General features: G+C 43.9%; 1 protein-coding gene across 2 annotated transcripts in view; it reads left to right on the top strand.

Moving 5' to 3' along the window:
- Window positions 1–23,456, top strand: part of LOC112232894 (rho-associated protein kinase 2-like) — a 52,386-nt gene extending 28,930 nt beyond the window's left edge. The window contains exons 5-32 of one of the 2 annotated variants that reach the window (XM_024415404.2): window positions 8,999–9,259; window positions 9,458–9,602; window positions 9,818–9,956; window positions 10,130–10,221; window positions 10,389–10,548; window positions 10,730–10,793; window positions 11,060–11,071; window positions 11,230–11,318; window positions 11,406–11,454; window positions 11,583–11,718; window positions 11,801–11,892; window positions 12,072–12,318; window positions 12,417–12,523; window positions 12,623–12,779; window positions 12,894–13,239; window positions 13,371–13,440; window positions 13,571–13,674; window positions 13,938–14,124; window positions 16,116–16,209; window positions 16,303–16,397; window positions 16,533–16,724; window positions 16,927–17,095; window positions 18,507–18,577; window positions 18,665–18,753; window positions 18,868–18,946; window positions 19,071–19,335; window positions 20,874–21,087; window positions 21,671–21,867. In XM_024415404.2, coding sequence (XP_024271172.1) covers window positions 8,999–9,259; window positions 9,458–9,602; window positions 9,818–9,956; window positions 10,130–10,221; window positions 10,389–10,548; window positions 10,730–10,793; window positions 11,060–11,071; window positions 11,230–11,318; window positions 11,406–11,454; window positions 11,583–11,718; window positions 11,801–11,892; window positions 12,072–12,318; window positions 12,417–12,523; window positions 12,623–12,779; window positions 12,894–13,239; window positions 13,371–13,440; window positions 13,571–13,674; window positions 13,938–14,124; window positions 16,116–16,209; window positions 16,303–16,397; window positions 16,533–16,724; window positions 16,927–17,095; window positions 18,507–18,577; window positions 18,665–18,753; window positions 18,868–18,946; window positions 19,071–19,335; window positions 20,874–21,087; window positions 21,671–21,728 — 3,783 coding nt within the window. In that variant the 3' untranslated portion in view covers window positions 21,729–21,867. Of the gene's footprint in view, window positions 1–8,998; window positions 9,260–9,457; window positions 9,603–9,817; window positions 9,957–10,129; window positions 10,222–10,388; window positions 10,549–10,729; window positions 10,794–11,059; window positions 11,072–11,229; window positions 11,319–11,405; window positions 11,455–11,582; window positions 11,719–11,800; window positions 11,893–12,071; window positions 12,319–12,416; window positions 12,524–12,622; window positions 12,780–12,893; window positions 13,240–13,370; window positions 13,441–13,570; window positions 13,675–13,937; window positions 14,125–16,115; window positions 16,210–16,302; window positions 16,398–16,532; window positions 16,725–16,926; window positions 17,096–18,506; window positions 18,578–18,664; window positions 18,754–18,867; window positions 18,947–19,070; window positions 19,336–20,873; window positions 21,088–21,670; window positions 21,868–22,006 lie in introns of those variants that run through there. The other variant, XM_024415405.2, reaches the window with a different exon arrangement.
- Window positions 23,457–23,494: the final 38 nt, after the last annotated feature.

Genomic DNA, 23,494 nt, shown 5'->3' on the forward strand with positions numbered 1-23,494 from the left:
CTGTGCAACTGGGTACTGGACTTCCTGACGGGCCGCCCCCAGGTGGTGAGGGTAGGTAACATCCCCACCCCGCTGATCCTCAACACTGTGGCCCCACAAGGGTGCGTTCTGAGCCCTCTCCTGTACTCCCTGTTCACCCATGACTGTGTGGCCACGCACGCCTCCAACTCAATCATCAAGTTTGCTGACGACACTACAGTGGTAGGCTTGATGACCAACAACGACGAGATGGCCTACAGGGAGGAGGTGAGGGCCCACGGAGTGTGGTGTCAGGAAAATAACCTCACACTCAACGTCAACAAAACAAAAGAGATGATTGTGGACTTCAGGAAACAGCAGAGAGAGCACCCCCCTATCCACATCGATGGGACAGTAGTGGAGAGGGTAGTAAGTTAAGTTCCTCGGCGTACACATCACGGACAAACTGAATTGGTCCACCCACACAGACAGCTTCGTGAAGAAGGCGCAGCAGCGCCTCTTCAACCTCAGGAGGCTGAAGAAATTTGGCTTGTCAGCAAAAGCACTCACAAACTTCTACAGATGCACAATCGAGAGTATCCTGTCGGGCTGTATCACCGCCTGGTACGGCAACTGCTCCGCCCACAACCGTAAGGTTCTCCGGAGGGTAGTGAGGTCTGCACAACGCATCACCTGGGGCAAACTCCCTGCCCTCCAGGACACCTACACCACCCGATGTCACAGGAAGGCCATAAAGATCATCAAGGACAACAATCACCCGAGCCACTGCCTGTTCACCCTGCTATCATCCAGAAGGCGAGGTCAGTACAGGTGCATCAAAGCAGGGACCGAGAGACTGAAAAACAGCTTCTATCTCAAGGCCATCAGACTGTTAAATAGCCATCACTAACATTGAGTGGCTGCTGCCAACACACTGACTCAACTCCAGCAATTTTAATAATGGGAATTGATGGAAATTGATATATTATTAGCCACTTTAAACAATGCTACTTAATATAATGTTTACATACCCTACATTACTCATATGTATTTGTATATACTGTACCCTATATCATCTACTGCATCTTTATGTAATACATGTATCACTAGCCACTTTAAACTATGGCACTTTGTTTACATACCCTACATTACTCATCTCATATGTATATACTTTACTCGATACCATCTACTGCATCTTGCCTATGCCGTTCTGTACCATCGCTCATTCATACATCTTTATGTACATATTCTTTATCCCTTTACACTTGTGTGTGTTTGTATAAGGTAGTAGTTTTGGAATTGTTAGGTTAGATTACTCGTTGGTTATTACTGCATTGTCGGAATTAGAAGCACAAGCATTTCGCTACACCTGCATTAACATCTGCTAACCATGTGTATGTGACAAATACATTTGATTTGATTTTGATTTGATTACAAGCAAAAGTATGCAAGTATGAACACCATGGGACCACGCAGCCATCATAGCGCTCAGGAAGGAGATGCTTTCTGTCTCCTAGAGATGAACGTACTTTGGTGCGAAAAGTGTAAATCAATCCCAGAAGAGCAAACAACCTTGTGAAGATGCTGGAAACAGGTACAAAAGTATCTACATCCACAGTAAAATGAGTCCTATATCAACATAACCTGAAAGGCCGCTCAGCAAGGAAGAAGCCACTGCTCTAAAACCGCCATTAAAAAAAGCCAGACTACGGTTTGCAACTGTACATGGAGACAAAGATCGTACTTTTTGGTGAAATGTCCTTTGGTCTGATGAAACAAAAATAGAACTGTTTGGCCATAATGACCATCATTATGTTTGGAGGAAAAAGGGGGAGGCTTGCAAGCCGAAGAACACCATCCCAACCGTGAAGCACGAGGGTGGCAGCATCATGTTGTGGGGGTGCTTTGCTGCAGGAGGGACTGGTGCACTTCACAAAATAGGTGGCATCATGGGGTAGGAGAATTATGTGGATATATTGAAGCAACATCTCAAGACATCAGTCTAGAAGTTAAAGCTTGGTCGCAAATGGGTCTTCCAACTGGACAATGACCCCAAGCATACTTCCAAAGTTGTGGCAAATTGGCTTAAGGACAACAACGTCAAGATATCGGAGTGGCCATCACAAAGCCCTGACCTCAATCCTATAGAAACTGTGTGGGCAGAACTGAAAAAGCATGTGCGAGCAAGGAGGCCTACAAACCTTACTCAGTTACATCAGCTCTGTCAGGAGGAATGGGTCAAAATTCACCCAACTTATTGTGGGAAGCTTGTGGAAGGCTACCCGAAAACGTTTGACCCAAGTTAAACAATTAAGGCAATGCTACCAAATACTAATTGAGTGAATGTAAACTTCTGACCCACTGGGAATGTGATGAAAGAAATAAAAGCTGAAATCATTCTCTCTACTATTATTCTGACATTTCACATTCTTAAAATAGTGGTGAACCTAACTGACCTAAGACGGGGCATTTTTACTAGGATTAAATGTCAGGAATTGTGAAACTGAGATTAAATGTATTTGGCAAAGGTGTATGTAAACTTCCGACTTCAACTGTATACGCCTCCCTCTAGGAGTTACCTCAGTGACACATTAATTCTTACGTGGTAGGGTGTAGAAATGGCCAATGTGATCGCTGAGCTGAAGGACATGCCGAAGCTGGCCATCACATCAGACGGGTGGCCCAGCCTCTGTGAGGACCACTATCTCACTTAAAGTGCACTACACAAGCCAGGGCAGTGTAAAACAGAAGGTCCTCCACACCAGGGCAGTGTACAAATCGCAAACTGGCGAAGTAGTGGCAGAGGAGATCTCAGACATTCTGGAAGAGTTTGAGACAGAGCCGAGCAAGATTATAGCTGTGACTGTTGATAATGCTAGGAATATGGATATTGCCATCAAGAGGCTACACATCCTAAAAATAGGATGCTTTGCACACACAATGAATCTGGCAGCACAGAGAATCTACAAAAATTCTTCAATTGATAAATGGGCAGCCAGAATCAAAGCAGTGGCTGTGTGGTTCAAGAGATCCTCGATGTCCAAAACAGTCTTGAAGGAAAAGCAGCAGCTCCTTGGTAAGAAGCCAGTTCAATCTTTTAAAGTATTATTTTGAAATTCCCACATTTTAACAATTTAATTCAATATTCAAGTATGCAGTAATTAAATGTATGTTTTTTGTTGTTCAGGCCTTCTGCAACACTCACTCATCCTTGATGTCAAGACCAGATGGAACTCTATCTAATGATAGAGAGATTCATGGAGCAGTATCCAGCGATCCAAGCAGCAGCGTTGAACCCACGATTACAAAAATCTATGTCCAAGGACAACCTGGACCGTCTGAAGGACAAGGACTTCCTTAAGGCTGAGGAGTTTGTCCAGTTCATGAGAATCCTCCATACATCCACACTGTGTCATGTGAAAAGAATGACACCTGTGGACAGATCAAACCTATCCTCAAAAACTGGAAGAGCACTTCACTGTGAAGCATGCAGATACGTTTGTGGCAACCATCAAAGAGAAGGTGTGGGAGAACCTCTCCGAGCGCTATCAGGATGAGGACATTCAAGCCTTCCTGCATGAGGCCACAGCATGGGACCCCGGATTTAAAGGGAGGCCGGTGAGTGATGCCGGCAACTGTTGAGGCCGATGTGACAGGAGCAACACGAGGGCTGTCAGAGGGGCCGGAGCAGACAGACACAGAGCACCAGCAACAGGAGGAGTCTGAAGGAGAGGAAATGGAGGAGACAGTCCCTCCATTGTACAAAACAAGGATTGCCTTGGAGGACAGGGAGTTGAGGTTGACGATCCAAAAAGACACCTCGTCCCTCACCCTCAGCGAGCGTGTTGACCTAGAGGTCGAGCTCTACAAAGGCCTGCCTCCCATCCCCATGGCTGAAGATCCTGTGATGTAGTGGTGCGAGAAGAGAGCTACTCTGCCCCTCACAAACATTGCAACAAGCTACCTCTGCCCAAGCCTCCTCCACCTCTAGCGAGAGGGTATTTTTGACTGCAGGCAACACAATAAGCCAAAAGAGGTCCCAACTTCTGCCAGCGAAGGCAAATAAACTCCGCAAAAAAAAGCCATTTTCAGGACCCTGTCTTTTGTAAAAATCCAAATAACTTCACAGATCTTCACTGTAAACCATAAACCATCCCAAATGAACCATAAACAATTCATGAACATGCACCTATGGAATGGTCGTTAAGACACTAACAGCTGACAGACGGCAGACAATTAAGGTCACAGTTATGAAAACTTAGGACACTAAAGAGGCCTTTCTACTGACTCTCAAAAACACAGAAAGATGCCCAGGGTCCCTGCTCATGTGTGTGAATGTGCCTTAGGCATGCTGCAAGGAGGCATGAGGACTGCAGATGTGGCCAGGGCAATAAATTTCAATGTTCGTACTGTGAGACGCTTAAGACAGCCCTACAGGGAGACAGGACAGACAGCTGATCCTCCTCTCAGTGGCAGACCACGTGTAACGACACCTGCACAGGATCGGTACATCTGAACATCACACGAGTTACACCAGGAACGCACAATCCCTCAATCAGTGCTTAGACTGTCCGCAATAGGCTGAGAGAGGCTGGACTGAGGGCTTGTAGGCCTGTTGTAAGGCAGGTCCTCACCAGCGACAATGTTGCCTATGGGCACAAACCCACCGTCGCTGGACCAGACAGGACTGGCAAAAAGTGCTCTTCACTGACGAGTCGTGGTTTTGTCTCACCAAGGGTGATTGTCGGATTCGCGTTTAACGTCGACGGAATGAGCGTTACACCGAGGCCTGTACTCTGGAGCGGGATCGAGGTGGAGGGTCCGTCATGGTCTGGGGCGGTGTTTCACAGCATCATCGGACTGAGCTTGTTGTCATTGCAGGCAATCTCAATGCTGTGCGTTACAGGGAAGACATCCTCCTCCCTCATGTGGTATCCTTCCTGCAGGCTCATCCTGACATGACCCTCCAGCATGACAATGCCACCAGCCAGCCATACTGCTCGTTCTGTGCGTGATTTCCTGCAAGACAGGAATGTCAGTGTTCTGCCATGGCCAACGAAGAGCACGGATCTCAATCCCATTGAGCACATCTGGGATCTGTTGGATCGGAGGGTGAGGGCTAGGGCCATTCCACCCAGAAATGTTTGGGAACTTGCAGGTGCCTTGGTGGAAGAGTGGGGTAACATCTCACAGCAAGAACTGGCAAATCTGGTGCAGTCCATGAGGCGGAGATGCACTGCAGTACTTAATGCAGCTGGTGACCACACCAGATACTGACTGTTACTTTTGATTTTGCCCCCCTCGTTCAGGGACATATTATTCCATTTCATTTTTTCAGTTCATGTCTTCTGAATCTTTTTATGTTCATACAAATATTTACACATGTTAATTTTGCTGAAAATAAATGCAGTTGACATTTAGAGGACATTACTTTTTTTGTTGAGTTTGTTTGTTTTCCAGAAGAACTGTCTTTTTGCAGCCTACCTTCATGCCCCACCCGTGTTGCTCTATACCACTGTATTGTCTTCTGCAGCCTACCTGCAGGCCCTACCCGTGTTGCTCTATACCACTGTATTGTCTTCTGCAGCCTACCTACCCATGCCCCACCCAGGTGTTGCTCTATACCACTGTATTGTCTTCATGCCCCAGCCTATACCACCTCTGCAGCCATGCAGGCCCCACCCGTGTTGCTCTATACCACTGTATTGTCTTCTGCCCCAGCTCTATACCACTATTGTCCTCCATGCCCCACCCGTATTGTCTTCTGCAGCCTACCTCCATGTTGCTCTATACCACTGTATTGTCTTCTGCAGCCTACCTGCTCTATACCACAGGCCTACCTCCCCCCCACCCGTGTTGCTCTATACCACTGTATTGTCTTCTGCAGCCTATTGTCTTTGCAGGCCCCACCCGTGTTGCTCTATACCACTGTATTGTCTTCTGCAGCCTACCTGCAGGCCCCACCCGTGTTGCTCTATACCACTGTATTGTCTTCTGCAGCCTACCTCCATGCCCCACCCGTGTTGCTCTATACCACTGTATTGTCTTCTGCAGCCTACCTGCAGGCCCCACCCGTGTTGCTCTATACCACTGTATTGTCTTCTGCAGCCTACCTGCTCTATACCACTGTATTGCCCTACCCGTGTTGCTCTATACCACTGTATTGCAGTCCTCTGCAGCTCTATACCACTATTGTCCTGCAGGCCCCACCCGTGTTGCTCTATACCCACTGCAGCCTACCTGCATTGTCTCTATACCACTGTACAGCCTACCTCCATGCCCCACCCGTGTTGCTCTATACCACTGTATTGTCTTCTGCAGCCTACCTGCAGGCCCCACCCGTGTTGCTCTATACCACATGCAGCCTACCCCAGGCCCCACCCGTGTTGCTCTATACCACTGTATTGTCTTCTGCAGCCTACCTGCAGGCCCCACCCGTGTTGCTCTATACCACTGTATTGTCTTCTGCAGCCTACCTGCATGCCCCACCCGTGTTGCTCTATACCACTGTATTGTCTTCTGCAGCCTACCTCCATGCCCCACCCGTGTTGCTCTATACCACTGTATTGTCTTTTACAGCCTACCTGCAGGCCCTACCCGTGTTGCTCTATACCACTGTATTGTCTTTTACAGCCTACCTCCATGCCCCACCCGTGTTGCTCTATACCACTGTCTTTTATTTTGCAGGAAAATATTGTTTATTTCATTTGTCTTACATTTCCATCATCACAACATTAGTCTATAATAGTGATTTGTTCAAAACATTGCTGTTTCTTTTGTTGTAAATAATTGTTTTTATTTATTTTACATTTCAGAAAATAAAGCAATGTTAATTCTGTTCTTAATTTGTTTTTTTTGTTTTTTCCCCATAAAAAGTAACAAAAAGAACCGTTAAGAATACTGTTAAAGTACCGGATCGATGAGCAGTATTGGTATAAGTAGTAATACATGTAAAATCTTAACGATACACATCCCTATACATAGATGACATGTAATTTTTTTCCCCTGCCCCGATTTCAAGACCGGTGCATTACATGTTCCATTCTAAACCAGAACAAATTTGACACGTATTTCATTTAGTATATGTGTAGACAAGATTAAATCAAGAATAGTCTGATAGGCTAATTTTGTCACCCATCATTTGTGAATGATGCCCAGCCTGAGGCAAGAAACATTGCATACCTTTTTTATTTCTCAAATCATAGTCGCACACCACATGTAGCCTAGCCCATAGGCCTATATGTTTTGATAAGGTTTGTATCACAACTAAAGTGGCCAAATAACTTCTTAAAATGAAGCACATTAATCCACTTTACAACGGGTGTAGAGCCTAACTGGCATACATACGCAGCGCGTGAAATTGAAGTTTGGAGAAGATCATTTTCACCATTAAAAATGCACCTTTTATAATAAAAGCATTACAAGAGTAATCACATTTGTCACTTGATAATGGTGTTTTCTTGATAATGGAACATTTGTGCATAGCCTACTGCCTACATGAGCGCATTACTGAGCTTATAATGTAAAGAAATGGCTTAATAGTTTATCAACATTTTAAGCTGAACGTTCTCATCTGTTGCATCAGGCTCATTGCTTAAAAGCATTTTTTTAGGCTAGTGGTTGTATTAATGTGGGATCCATCGCATCCCACAACTCTCCCAGACTGTTTGGAATATTTATTGATTAGAATAGGTCAACTTTGTGTTATGGGGGATAGTAGATTGACAGGCTAATCCTTTTGCTGTTTGTTAGGCCTACTCGTATTGTTGGCTGACGAAAAGTAAAAAATGGACCGTTCTTCCAACATCTTTTAATATGCTCCTCAGAATTGAATAAGAACGCACGCAGTTAAGTCCCCGATGTGTCTGTTTCACGCCTGTGAGAAGGACCCGATCATGTGACGGAGAGCCATGTCAGAGAGCAGTGCTTCGGAGCATGCAGGGAGAGGGGAATTATAATGCTTATATTCAGCCTAAGGGCACAACGGCCACTGGCTGCAAAAGTCCGATTTATTTAGGGGGTGATTATGGCCACACACATCAAATTGTACTTGTCACATGCGCCGAATACAACAGCTGTAAACCTTCCAGTGAAATGCTTACTGACAAGCCCAAACCAACAATGCAGTTTTAAGAAAAATGTGTTAATAAAAAAAAAAAAAAAAAGATAAATAATTAAAGAGCAGCAGTAAAATAACAGTAGCAAGGCTATGTAAAGGGTCTACCGGTACAGTCAGTGTGCGGGGACACAGGTTAGTTGAGGTAATCTGTACATGTTGGTAGAGTTAGTGACTATGCATACATAATAAACAGAGTAGCAGCAGCGTGGGGGAGGGGGGGGCAATGCAAATAGTCCGGGTAGCCATTTGATGAGATGTTCAGGGGTCTTATGGCTTGGGGGTAGAAATTCTAGGCAATATCAAGTGCTTGTCACATTGTGAATGAGAGACTGACATATGTACAGCCTGCGCAAAAACAAAGCAGAGATCATGCTTTTCAAGCAACTTTTTTCAAATCATTAGTTGTATCATGCAGCCTTACAATGTAGTACAAATCTAAATCTATAGCCCAATGTTTGCAGAACAACTAAAGTTACATTAATATCTCTAAATGAAGCATACCTGTTTCTTTGTTAACCGCTCAACACAAAATCGCTGCATGCGCTCACTCCCTTAAAATGTTTGGAGAAAATATCCTATTTTATTCAATTGTATTCTTCATACTTGAACTAATGCCTCGGAATTCTAAGCAAATCTTGTCCGCTGAATGAGCTAATGTAGCCCACAGCCATATGGTATAGTCAGATCAGTACAAAACATGTTTGTTAATTACCGTGAGGCTGGCAGTTTTTTGCTTGACAATCACAGGTTGATGAAATGTTGTGACTGCCACAGCTCTAGACATGACACACACACTATATAATATATCACATTAGACAAAAATGTATCAAAACAATCAGCACAAACCATATCGAACCAGAAAAGTGTGATGTAAGAGGACCCTTTAACTTGTATTGTTTTTGCTTTCCGGTCTATGTCTAGTTGTGCTGTGCCTTCCAAGATGACCGTTACCTCTACATGGTGATGGAGTACATGCCTGGAGGGGACCTGGTGAACCTCACCAGTACCTACGATGTACCTGAGAAGTGGGCCCGGTTCTATACGGCCGAGGTGGTCATGGCACTGGATGCCATCCACTCCCTGGGTTTCATCCACCGCGACGTCAAGCCTGACAACATGCTCCTGGACCGCCACGGACACCTCAAACTGGCCGACTTCGGAACCTGCATGAAGATGGACTCGGTAAGGGCAATATTTTCCCCTTGTTCCAGTTGTGCAATGTGCTGAAGAGAGCATTACTCACAATACTTCCAGCAGAATATCTCTAGTGTCTCGCTGTGCTTTAGGTTAACACTTATATCTTAACTGTATATATACTTGATGATTCAGACCTGGTTTGCTTGAGCTAGTGTATCTAACTGAAGGATTGACTGGTTACAGACTGGGATGGTGCACTGTGACACAGCGGTTGGCACTCCAGACTACATCTCTCCTGAGGTTCTGAAGTCGCAGGGTGGAGATGGTTACTATGGACGGGAGTGTGACTGGTGGTCTGTAGGGGTCTTCATCTTCGAGATGCTAGTCGGTGAGTTGGTGTTGTCTAACTTCTTGGTGTGTATGTTTCCACTCTTTCTTTATGCCTCAATCTTCATTTCCACTAACTGAAGTCTTTTACTGGATGGTTTATCTGGAACTAAGATATTTAAAGTCTGCCTATAAAGATGTATTAGATATGTTCTAAGCAATTTGCTTACAAGTTGTCATTATTTTGCACCTCATTTCTGTGTTTGTTCCTATTAGGTGACACACCGTTCTATGCCGACTCCCTTGTTGGAACCTACAGTAAGATCATGGACCACAAGAATTCCCTCAACTTTCCAGATGACGTAGAGATCTCCAAAGATGCCAAAAACTTAATCTGTGCCTTCTTGACAGACAGGTAGCAAGGATAAAAAACATAAATCAAGTAACCACAGTTACAAAAACTTTAAGTTACAGTTTGCAAACAAATGTTTGTAGTAGTCCTAATAAACCAACCAATATCCACTGTGTTCAGACGGAACTGTCCCAGCTCTCATAACAGAAGTCCATGGCCCTTTATTTGGCGTTTAGGGAGGTACGACTGGGCCGCAACGGGGTGGAGGAGATCAAGCGACACCCCTTTTTCAAGAATGACCAATGGAACTTTGACAGCATTAGAAACAGTAGGTGTCTGTCAAGTCAATTTAATTTCATTATTTTATCATACAAATGTTATCATCCTGGTACAATACACAATATATTACATATGGATACCTAGAAATGACATGAATAACACAAAAAATATATATATATTTTTTTCTCTCCCATCTCCCGCATTGCTACTGTTCAGCGGCCGCTCCTGTGGTTCCAGAATTGAGCAGTGACATTGACACCAGTAACTTTGATGAGATAGAAGATGACAAGGGTGACGTGGAGACCTTCCCTACTCCTAAGGCCTTTGTGGGGAACCAGCTTCCCTTCGTCGGCTTCACATACTTCAAGGAGGACCAGTAAGACTTGAAATTGCATGTCTCCCTATCACACCCCCGTCCTCATCATGGACAATATTTTGACCTCAGCCATCCACTACACATGAGTTACTAAGTTTCACAAAGCTTTGATTGTGTTAAGGAGTATGAAAGTGTGTATGAGCTGTTATTTCCTCATCAAACACCAATGTGTTTCCTCCAGGTTACTAAGCGGTGTAAATAACTCAACAGTTGTGACTGTGAACTCAACAGCCTTGAAAGGAGAGGTGGGTATTTCTATTTTGTGCTTATTAATCTAATGCATAGCTATAATAACAATGTCATAACTGGTCATAATTGTATAATTCCTGTAGTTGAGCTGAGGAGTTGTACACAATCAATCAGGTTCTTAGCGATGCTGAAACATTTTAAGGAGCTTTCCTCCAGTAGCTAAACAACAAGCTAATCCTGGAAAGGCTGTCCGCTCATTGACTTCTATGCTGACTGAAATTGTTTTGCCGAACTAACTTAATTAATTTCTCATCTGCTGCAGGATATTGTGATGGTAAGTAATCTCTTTCTTGACTCATCTCTGTTTTGAAATCAATTGGCTTTGAACAAATTGTGGTAAAATGATACGCTATAGTGTCAGAGCAGAGTCCAGGTGAAGTGTATCGTAACGGTTGTGCTTTCCCTTCCCTACTCCTCTTCCTCCTTGCTCAGTCAGCCAAGCTGCAGAAGAAACTCCACCAGCTGGAAGAGCAGCTCAATAATGAGATGCAGACCAAAGATGAGCTGGAGCACAAGTGCAGGTAGTCATTATACACACTTACTAAAAACCATTAGCGTTACATGTATGATCGTGGGAGAGGAAGTTGACCTGCACTCTCTTCCTGCAGAACTGCCACCAGTCGTCTAGAGAAAACCTCCAAAGATCTTGATGAAGAAGTGAGAACTTTGGAGCTACAGTAGCAATATAGCATTCAACTACAGCACAAAACTGAGAAAAATGGCAACCAAGAAAGAATACGAGTTGTTCCATTCCAACACTTTCCTTTGTGGTGGTACGTTGACAGGTGAGTAGCAGGAAGGCTCTGGAGTCGAGTCTGAGGCAGCTGGAGAGAGAGAAGGCTCTACTGCAGCACAAGACTGTGGAGAGCCATCGCAAGGCAGAGAGTGAGGCAGACAGGAAACGCTGCCTGGAGAACGAGGGTGAGGATCGCTGGCTGAAAACACACACACACACACACACACACTGTATACTTTCATATCTAACTTGTGATGTGGTCTGCAGTCAACAGCCTACGAGACCAGCTGGACGAAATGAAGAAGAGAAATCAGAACTCACACATATCCAACGAGAAAAACATTCACTTACAAAGACAGGTATGTGTTTCTGCTTTAGGATAAAATGGCTTTGTGTGTGTTTAAGTGCTTGTCTGTTTGTATATGTTAATGTGCATATGTCCACGTATGTATGCTGAGTGTTTATGTGCATGTGTTTGTGTGTGATTGGAATGCACATTACAAAGTGACTAACTGACGTGTTCTCCGTAATATTTCAGCTGGATGAGGCCAATGCTCTGTTGCGTGCGGAGCAGGAGGTGGCCACAAGGCTGAGGAAGGCCCAGACGGAAACAGGCAAGCAGCTGCAAGCTCTGGAGGCTGGGGGCAGAGAGCTGCAGGACAAGTGCTGCCTGCTGGAGCGCTCCAAGCTCACGCTGGAGAAGGAGTTCATCGGGCTGCAGGCAGCACTGGAGGCTGAGAGGAGAGAACACAGCCAGGGCTCTGAGACCATCACAGACATGCAGGGTGAGTGGGGTTGTGTTTGTATGGGAGAGACTGCATGTATTCACATGTACATCTCTCGCAGCATGATTTGGCCTTTGGTGACATTTTTCTCTCTGTAGGGCGAATCTCGGGGCTGGAGAATGAGGTTTGGCAGGTGAGACAGGCCCTTTCCAAGGCAGAGACTGAGAAGAGACAACTACAGGAGAAACTCACTGCTCTGGAGAAGGTAAACAAACATCCACACTAATTCATATCACTACATCTATCATTTCTGTACTTTTATAACTCTTTTTTTTTTAACCCTCTTTCATATTCACTCCTGTAGGAGAAGAACAACAAGGAAATAGACATGACGTACAAGCTGAAGGTGTTGCAACAGGGGCTGGAGCAGGAGGAGGCATCACACAAAGCCACCAAGGCACGGCTCGCGGACAAGAGCAAGATTGAGTCGATCGAAGGCGCCAAATCTGAGGCCATGAAGGGTAAGACCATTCCTGAGAACGGGACAGGAATCAGTCTTCTGTAAAGAAACTAGACTCTGGTTAGCAGGGTGAAATCTAATTAAATAAATCACTCCTCTTGCTCTCTTCCCCCAGATATGGAGCAGAAGCTGCAGGAGGAGAGGGCGTCAAAGCTGCGTGTGGAGAACAGGATGTTGGAGCTGGAGAAACATAGCAGCATGCTGGACTGTGACTACAAGCAGTCCCTGCAGAAACTAGACGAGCTTCGCAGGCACAAGGAGAGGCTCACCGAGGAGGTGAAGAACCTGACCCTGAAGATTGAGCAAGAGACCCAGAAGCGCAGTCTTACCCAGAACGACCTGAAGGCCCAGAACCAGCAGCTAAATGCCCTGAAGACCTCTGAGAAGCAGCTGAAACAGGAGGCCAACCACCTGCTGGAAATCAAACGCAGCCTGGAGAAACAGAACCAGGAGCTACGCAAGTCAGTCAACATTCTGACTTTCTTTTCACTCCCTTTAATGTTTTACTTTTTTTTTGCAAATAATAATGTAGACAGAAAATGGCGTAACAATAAAACAAACTCGAAGGATTCATTTGTGTTTGTGACCACAGAGAAAGGCAGGACTCAGATGGCCAAATGAAGGAACTTCAGGACCAGCTAGAGGCTGAGCAGTATTTTTCTGTAAGTCTGCTGCAGCTATAACACTTAATGGTTGCTTGGACAGTGGAATCCTAACTTGAGAACTTGCATTCTTGCACACTTGAAGTGTGAATTTGTGTTTTGAAGATGGTCATCTCTTTGTGTTGCCCAGACGCTGTATAAGACCCAGGTGCGGGAGTTGAAGGAGGAATGTGAAGAGAAGAGCAAACTCTACAAGGACATACAGCAGTCACTTCAGGAGTTACAAGAGGAGAGGTGAGTACAAGGAAGTGGCGTTGCCCTACACTGTTTACTGACATTAGTCTACAACTCAAGTCCTGCTGAACTTATAAACATCTGACCAGATATCCAGAAGAGGATGGGCTTCTCTAGGGTCTGGTTTAAGCCTTCTTCCTCTTTACGGAGTTCTTGTAATGAATATTGTTATTGATTTATTTCCAAAACGACACAAAAAAAGAACACAACCAACACCCATGTTCAATTCACCATGATGTGACATATTTGACCCCGTCCCCCAGGGACTCCCTGGCGGCGCAGCTGGAGATCACTCTGACCAAAGCAGACTCGGAGCAGCTGGCTCGCTCCATCGCTGAGGAGCAGTACTCAGACCTGGAGAAGGAGAAGATCATGAAGGAGCTGGAGCTCAAGGAGATGATGGCCCGACACAAGCAGGAGCTGGGCGAGAAGGACATCACAATCGGCTCGGTGAGTCAGCAGTGGTCCATGTTCCTCTGATCAGGATTTGCACAAGGTACTTGAATTTGGCACTCTGAAATTCATATGCTGGAATACCTTGAAAGTAAGACATTTTCTCAAGTTGGTACTTGAAAAGGAGGAGGAGAACAGAAAAAGATCCACTATGTTAATATGAAAAATTATTAGAAAAATGTATTGGTCTTGCGAATTAATTTCCAGGCAGACCTCCAAGTTTTATTTCCTCCCGTGTTTGGCTCTCTGGTTGCCAGGTGAGCTCGCTCATTCCACCCACACTGATACTTAGCCAGGCAGGTACAGAAGTGACTGATTAGGCGCTGCTGAACGTCACATCCATAGGTAAAATGGCAGGCAAATGTAGATTCAATGCTGCCTGGCAGGATATTGATGTTTATGAATGGGTTTTGCCAGACCAACCAGGGATTTATTTATTTATGAAATAGCGTTTATTCACCTTTTTATTTTGTTAATTATTTTTTACCCACTTATTGTGTTCTCAGCGTTGATAAACGCTCAGAAGGCATCTTGATCAGAGTTGTAATTGCGTCTACCTCTGCAAACGAGTGGAATCATGAATGATTCATGTATGCTCACCTGATCCCCCGGATTTGCCTTGTTAGCAGCACATTCATTCACCACTTTCCAACGGAAACTCAGCCCACGACATAAGCAGAGAGGTGAAACGAGCTACCTCAGCCCAGACCTACAGTGGCAAGTAGCAGAGACTCCACTGACACTAGGCATTATTTTAACATCCCTCGACTCCTGTTTTGTCAACAGACATCGCCCAAACAACCCCCCCCCTGACTCTTGGAGAATGAGTGTACAACTGGTTGCTGATATGTCAGTCAGATATCTAGCTAGCTAAGGTAGCTCAAGAGCTCTGGCTATTAGCCAGGTAGCTAGCTATAACTATCTGACTAGAAGGATAAAGTTAGAAGCTAACGTTGAATGGAGCCTAACTCGGCAAGAGCAGTTGACTGAAATTAAGCTAGCTATAAACAAGATATGAGAACTTATAGTACCCTAACAAAATACCTTTCCTTTATAGAGAGTAGTGAGACAGATAGTGCTGAGTCAGGCTGTAATGAAGGAGGCAAAGGAGATGCACAGAGAGAGGATGCATTGAAGCAAGCAGGGGGAGAGGTTAGTAGTAACCAAACTTGGGGTCTGGGACCCATGTGGGGTCCCCTAAAATGTAAATAGGGTTCCCTGAGAGAGTTTTTTTAAATCAAACACGTTAATAACTAATTTCTCTTCAAATGGGTATAGAATACAACATTTTATGGTAATCTCAAGGCCTTTTACACTGTTGGGATAGCCTGTGGGACCTAAAATGTAGTGAAATACAGTATAAAGACTATTTAAATATGAAGTCAATTTAATATTATATACACTCAGCAAGAAAATAAATGCAACATGCAACAATTTCAAAGATGTTACTCAGTTACAGTTCATATAAGGAAATCAATCAACATCATCACTTTGTTTTTTTTTGTTTTGTTTTTTTCATGAGGTTGTGGAGATATGCTGCCATCTGTTGGTGACTAATAACAATTGCATAATCGAAACTTACAAATTGATAGTCCTTGAAAATAAATATTAGCGTTTGAAAAAGTACTTGAAAGTCCTTGAATTTGACTTGCCACTGTCTGTACGAACCCTGCCTGGTGTCCTGTTCCTGGAGGGCTGCAGTGGGATTGGGCTTTTGTCCCTGCGTAGAGTGCTTTAGAAAACACAGAATTCAACTGATTGAATAATCATCAAGACCTTGATAAGCTTAATCAGGTTTGCTTGTGTGCTACTATAGTATTGGGCTGGGACTATAGCCAGGACCAGGAGTAAACAACAACGGAATTGAGCATTGTGACCAATAGATCTGTGAGTGTGACTGAAGTGAAACCTACTGGGCCGTGAGGATGCTTTCTGCAGCTAAATACTATTGGATTGGTCTCACTTTTTGTCTGTTCTTTCCTGCCCAGCTGGAGGAGGCCAACCGAACCCTCACCAGCGACGTGGCTAACCTGGCCAATGAGAAGGAGGAGCTCAACAACAAACTCAGGGAGACGCTTGAAGGTGAATTTCTGCATCCAGCCTGTGTGGGCGGGTGTGCATGTGTTTGGTTAAAAAGCGTTAACTATATTTCTATTCTATTTGCCATGTGTTCAGAGCTGCAGACGTCCAAGGATGACGAACAGCAGATGAGCCAGATGAAGCTCATGTTTGAGAAGCACCTCCAGTCAGAGAGAACACTGAAGACCCAGGTAAGGCAGATATAATGTCATTTCTTCAAAGTTTTACAATGTTGCACAGCAAGGAAATCGTGTTGAAGACACTTGTCTTTATTGTCTATTGTTTTAATGTTCATCATGACTATTGATTTATCTTGTGTGCATCAGGCTGTGAACAAGCTGGCGGAGATCATGAACAGGAAGGAGGTACGTGCGGCAGGCAGTCGGCGCGGCAACGACACTGACGTACGCAGGAAGGAGAAGGAGAATAGGAAGCTGCAGCTGGAGCTGAGATCGGAGAAGGAGAAACTCAACTCTTCCATCATCAAGTACCAGAGAGAGATCAACGACATGCAGGCGGTCAGTCCAAGCGCAACACAACATTATATTAATTGTCACATTACCATTACACAACCACCTGTATAACACCTTCATTAATTACCAGCGAGAGCTCATGCAGGTGGTCAGTCACACCAAGAGAGATCAACTAAGCTAACAGGGGCCTCAAAATATACAGACATTTCATATGTATGTTTCCTTTCCCCCTGTTTGTGTCAAATAGCAAATAGCTGATGAGAGTCAGGTACGCATTGAGCTGCAGATGGCCCTGGACAGTAAGGATAGTGACATAGAGCAGCTACGTAACCTCCTCAGCTCCGCCAATGTTTCCTCCCTGGAATCAGCCAGTATCAACAGTGGACCAGACTTTGATGCGGACGACGCCTACACAGGTAAAGAGTACCCCTTTTATACTGTATGTGTGCTAAACCCAATTTACAAGCAGTCCTGTTCACATAGCCTTGTACCTCACATGTATGTTTAAATTGACTTTCAGTTATTTTCTTAACTCTAAGCCTAATTATAAACTGTCGTTCGAGCCCTGGATGCTGATTGGCTGAAAGCCGTGGTATGAGACAATATACCACGGGTATGACACAATTACTTGTTTACTGTTCTAATTACATTGGTAACCTGTTTATAATAGCAATAAGGTACCTCAGGGGTTTATGGCCAATATACCACGGCTAAGGGCTGTATCCAGGCAGTCCGCGTTGTGTGGTGCCTAGGGGCAGTTGCCTGGCTAATCTAGAAGAAAAAGAAACGCACACCTATTAAGACGAGGTGCTGGCTAGCGGAGTAGAAACTTGAAAATAAAGGAGAGCCGCACACTCTAGGAGCTCAGATAAAAAAATGGAATATCCAACGTTTCGACAGCCAAGCTGTCTTCGTCTGACTGATGTATGTAGGCAAACAGGCTGTGTTTAAATCATCTTTTTTTCCACTAATTGGTCTTTTGACCAATCACATCAAATATTTTTCAGAGCTGATCTGATTGATCGAAAGACCAATTAGTGAAAACAATAATTGGGCTAACTTAGAGCACCTAACAGCCCATAGCCATGGTATATTGGCCATATACCACACCCCCTTGGGCCTTATTGCTTAATAAAGAACTAAGACCACTTGAGCTTCTGTCTTCACAGTTTATTCACTCAATGATTTTGACACTTACCTTTTACAGTAATGTTTCTATACCTCTTGCATTTTCTATTGTATTTGTTTATCCTTTCTTTCCTTTCCCCCCCATCTCTCTGAACAGTTTTAGTACTTGGAGTCTGGTTTGGCCTTCCAATCTGCTGTCTTCAGAGTTCTTCTGTAACCACCCTTTTTTAAGTACAAGAAAGATTGCACCTTTTTTTCTATTGAACATGGGGGGGGTGTGTGACTAGCTTTCTTGTCCTGGAGTGCCAGATATCTTTCCTATTGTCTTTGGCATGTGATTGTTTTTTACTTGTGCTGTCCAGTTGCCAGTATGTATACAGGATCACTTTAATAGGCTACTAATGACTCCGATGATTTGCGTGATTTGATACATTGATTGATTGATATTTTGTCCATTTATGAAGGAAAACTTCTCTGCAGCTGGAAACACCAGCTATTAAACCTGCATGTTTTGCAGTTGAGTCCATCCATAATGTGTGCAGAGTTGCTGTGGACATTTTCTGCATCTGCTGTTTACATAATTTTTGTGGACTGAAATTGAAAAAGTTGTGTTTCCTGGGAATATGTACAAACTCAAGCATGTAGATCTATCACAACATTAGCCTGCTGTTTTAATGTTTCCCCCTCTTTCACTCTCAGAAATGAGACTAGAGGGATGGCTCTCACTGCCGGTGAGGAACAACACAAAGAAGTTTGGATGGGAGAGAAAGGTGAAAAGATTTAAACTGGCTTACTGATCAAACATTGTTTTATATTGTTGATGTTCTACAGTTAAATGTTTTCTTGTCTCTCTTTAGTATGTGGTTGTGAGCAGCAAGAAGATTCTGTTCTATAACAGCGAACAGGACAAAGAGCTATCCAACCCCTACATGGTGCTGGATATCGAGTGAGTAATGACTATCTACCTGCTCCTTTTATTTACATTTAAATGATCATGCTAATGCAGATAACTGTAGTCAAAAAAAAATTACCTTGACGTTTTGTTCTATTCCCTTTTCAGTAAACTCTTCCATGTGCGACCTGTCACTCAAACAGATGTTTACCGTGCTGACGCCAAAGAGATCCCCAGGATATTCCAGGTCCCTTGCTTCTTATGGCTATTTCTTCATGCATTTATTTAACGATTCATGTGATGGGGCTAGTTCATACTGTTGATGGTAATGATTGACATCGACCGTGATGGCCTCTTCCTTCTCTCCTCAGATTCTGTATGCCAACGAGGGAGAGTGTAAGAAGGAGCCTGAGTTCCCAGTGGAGCTGGCAAGTGGAGAGAAGTCCAGCTACATCTGCCACAAGGGCCATGAGTTCATCCCTACACTCTACCACTTTCCTACCAACTGTGAGGCGTGCACCAAGCCCCTGTGGCACATGTTTAAGCCTCCTCCTGCCCTGGAGTGCAGGCGCTGCCACATCAAGTGTCACAAGGACCACATGGACAAGAAGGAAGAGATCATCGCACCCTGCAAAGGTAGGGGTGTGGCGTGAGGGTGGTGTCGTTACTTATTGCAGAGCAAGTTAACATAGTGCCTTCAGAAAGTATTCATACCCCTCGACTTATTCTACGTTGTGTTAGCCTGAATTCAAAATTGTATTTTTTAATCTCACCCATCTACACACACTACCCCATAATGACAAAATGAAAACATGTTTTTATAATCTTTTGCTAATGTATTGAAAATGAAATGCAGAAATATCTCATGTACATAAGTATACACACCCCTGAGTCAATACTTTGTAGAAGCATCTGGAGTTGGGGATTTTCTCCCATTCTTCCTGGCAAGCTCTGTTAAGTTAGCTGGGGAACGGCAGTGAACAGCAATCTTCAAGTCTTTCCACAGATTTTCAATGGGATTCAAGTCTGGGTCACTCAAGGACTTTCACATCTTCTTGTTCTGAAGCCATTCCAGTGTTGCTTTGCCTGTATGCTTGGGGTCATTGTCATGTTGGAACGTGAAATCTTCTTCCCAGTCTAAGTTTGTTTGCACTTATCAAGGATTTGCTTGTATTTGGCTCCATTTTATTGTTCCCCATTGATCCTTACCTGTCTTCCTGCTACTGAAAAGCATCCCCATAGCATGATGCTGCCACCACCATGCTTCAAAGTAGGGATGGTGTTAGACGGATGATGAGCTGTGCCTGTTTTTTCTCCAGACATAGCGCTTTGCATTCAGGCGTCTCATTATCCGTCTATCCGTCAGAATCTCTTATGGTCTGTCTTTCACATGCCTTTTTGCTAACTCCAACCGTGCTGTCATGTGCCTTTTTCTCAGTAGTAGCTTCAGTCTGGCCACTGTCCCATAAATCCCATATTGGTGAAGAGACCGTTGTCCTTCTGGCAGGATCTCCCATCTCAGAGCTTGGGTAGTTCCATATTTTTTCCAGTTACCAATGATGGAGACCACTGTGCTCTTGGAAACTTTCAACACTCTACAAATAGTTTTATACCCTTCCCAAGATTTACACTTTATCACAATTCTATCTCGGAGGTCTATGGACAGTTCCTTGGACTTCATGGTATAGTTACTGCTCTGACATGCACTGTCAACTGTAAGCCCTTTTTAGACAGGTGTTTCTCAAAACAATTTAATTGGCCACAGATGGACTTCGTTCAAGTTGCAGTGACATCTCATGGGTGATCAAAGGAAATTGTATGCACCTGAGCTCAATTTGGAGTGTCATAGCAAAGGGTTGTGAATACTTATGTAAATGAGCTTTCTGTATTTTATTTAGAAAAAAAATTGCAAACATTTTTAAAAATATGTTTTCACTTTGTCATTATGGGGTTGTGTGTGTGGAGATGGGTGAGATAATTATTTAATTCAGGCTGTAACACAAAATGTGGAATAAATCAAGGGGTATCAATACTTTCTGAAGGTACTGTATAATCATATAAAAATACATTGTCAGGGGCATATATGGGGGTTGAGGTGTGCAGCGCTGTTTTGTAAGTTTGTTTGCACAGTTCTTTGTCTTAAACACAATATAAACCCTTTTGTTCCCCTGCAGTGAACTATGATGTGTCCATGGCCAAGAACTTGCTGCTGCTGGCTGTGTCGCAGGAGGAGCAGCAAGAGTGGGTGGGACGACTGGTCAAGAAGATCACAAAGAAGCCGCCGGCCCCTGACCACTTTGCCCGCTCCTCGCCCCGTGTCTCCATGAAGGTCCAGCCCAGCCAGTCCATGAGGCGGCCCAGCAGACAGCTGCCCCCCAGCAAGAACAGGTAAAAGCAAAGGCCAGACATAAACCGTAAAGCTTGGACTCTGGTGGACGGAAAAACGGGTAACCTTACACCTTTTAAATACTCATGTGAGAAGGATGTGACTAGTGCTCTGTGGTTGGGGGCCATGCTCAACACCACTTTCCTCTTTCAGATTGCTCGACTTTGGCCTACAGGACTGGCATTGGGAGTTAGATGATATCGATGATGATGCTTTTGATTTCTGATGAGCAGATAGGGTAAAAGCCTAGGTAAATCCCCAGAAAGGCATGTTGTGCAGTGAGTTTGGTTGTATTGGAATAGAACTCAGATATTCTCAGCTGAATATTGTCTATTCTTATATTTCTCTAATCTATTGCCTGGTGTTCGTGTACCTGAATTTAAGAAATTAAATGTGCATGTGTTCTCGTCTTCATAGTTGAATGTCAGGAAATATTACAAACACTTTTAGGTTTCCAGGAACCCTACCACACTACTGGATCTGATTCCTGTGATCGGACCCTTAAAACGCTTTCCTTTCTGGATATCCCTTTTCTTATATCAGCCTCCTACTGAACCCTGTGTGACCTTTTCCCTTTGACCTCAGTCCCCCTAGAGCCGATGCCCCCAGGATGCAACGAGAAGACTCCAAAAGTGGCCATTGAGACATCATGATTTACATCTTCTCTGTGTGTTTCAGATTGACTAGTCTTTTTAATGTAGAAGAGTGTTATAATATGATGGTTTGTATGTTTATTTACGATGACTGACGTTTTGCAATAAAACATGCAATCAAAAGATCCATTCTGCAAAGTTGTGTGACTATGGGTGGTTGTATGTGTGACAGCTGCATGCTGTGTGTGGTGATGCAGGCAATGTCACTGAGCTGTGGGTTGGTTTTAGAGAAACTAATACTTTTCCCCTCTGTTTTCTCTTTCTCCAGTTAACCTTACTTGGGAATGTGGTGCTGGTTCGAGGTGGTGGGTGTTTCCTCCTAACACGCAATCAAAAGACTGATAACAAACAATGTTCCACTTGGCATTTCCTCCATGCACAACTTTGATTGCACTTCACTCTTCCAGAAGACTTCTCTATCTATTCCACTTCCGCCTTGTCTTTTTTGCCAGTCACTTTAACTGCTAGTCTCCCAAGAACAATGTGCCAATACAACTACTTGTTGTCTGTGTGCATACGAAGAGCAACTTCTCTCCAGGTTCCTTAAGGAGGGGGTGAGGCGAGGGGATGTCGAGGCCATGGGAAGGGGTTTGGCTTTGGACTTTGTATCCAGATTTTCACTCAACACAGAACAGCAGCCTCAATTAAGCTAAACGGCATGTGAGAGCAGAGGGCTGAGGGACTTACCTTGACAACACTTAAGAAATCCACATTGGAAAAAGCAGAGATCAAGAGATGAGGTTTGAGGTGATCTGCCAACCTGAATGTTCGTGGCAAAGACAATTCTTTATATAATACAGTTCACGATTACAAGCCATCGTAAGTATCTAGTGCAGAACACTACGCCCACAAGGAGAACTATACTGTAAACTGGTAGGTGGATAGAGTTGAAGTTCAGATGCTAACACTTACCTAATAGCACTTCACCCTGGCATTGCCTTAATGTACTTACACCATGCAGCATGACAATTTATAAGAGGGAAATGTTTAATGCACCAGCTGAATGCAAGGAGTGCAGCATTAATACCATAGCTTGACTCCTTCATTGTTTGGTTGTACATCTGAGCAAACCAGAGATGAAGCACGAGTATTGTATGACTTAGAAGTTATGCTGTTTATTTTCTATTCAAAATCAACTTGGAGGGTCCCCCTACAGTCTTCAAAATCAACTTGGAGGGCCCCCCTACAGTCTTCAAAATCAACTTGGAGGGCCCCCCTACAGTCTTCAAAATTAACTTGGAGGGCCCCCCTACATTCTTCAGTGTGCTGTTGCCTACATGCCTTTCTTTTGGAAGTCCACCCGTAGTAAGATTTTTATTTTTCTCCATGGAAGAGGGGAACATCAAGTTTACTTATCTTTGTTTAAATAAAGATGGAAAAAGACTCTACAAATGTATTCATTCACAAGCTGAAAGTATGGAACAGTAACCTGTAATGGAAGCTTTTTGAATGTTTCCGATATTTTTGTAAAGAATTCCTTAGCACGTGGTGTGCATCTGGCTCATATTTCAGGTGGAGAGTGTTGGTGTGCTCTCCTTTATTCAAGCTTCTGAAAAGCACGTTTTATACATATTAATATACAATATTTTACATGACATACAGTGCACATTGTATTATTTATACTGCCTTGTCCACTTTGTATTTAAAGGCGCTTCATCCAGAATGCATGTTTGATATTGCTACAATAAAGAAATGTATGTGCCTTCTGGTTTAGGTCATTGATGTGTATGCTGTCTTTTCTATACCAAAAATAAGT

The sequence above is a fragment of the Oncorhynchus tshawytscha genome, linkage group LG08, assembly GCF_018296145.1.
Source record: "Oncorhynchus tshawytscha isolate Ot180627B linkage group LG08, Otsh_v2.0, whole genome shotgun sequence".
In the NCBI taxonomy this organism is placed as follows: Eukaryota; Metazoa; Chordata; class Actinopteri; order Salmoniformes; family Salmonidae; genus Oncorhynchus; species Oncorhynchus tshawytscha.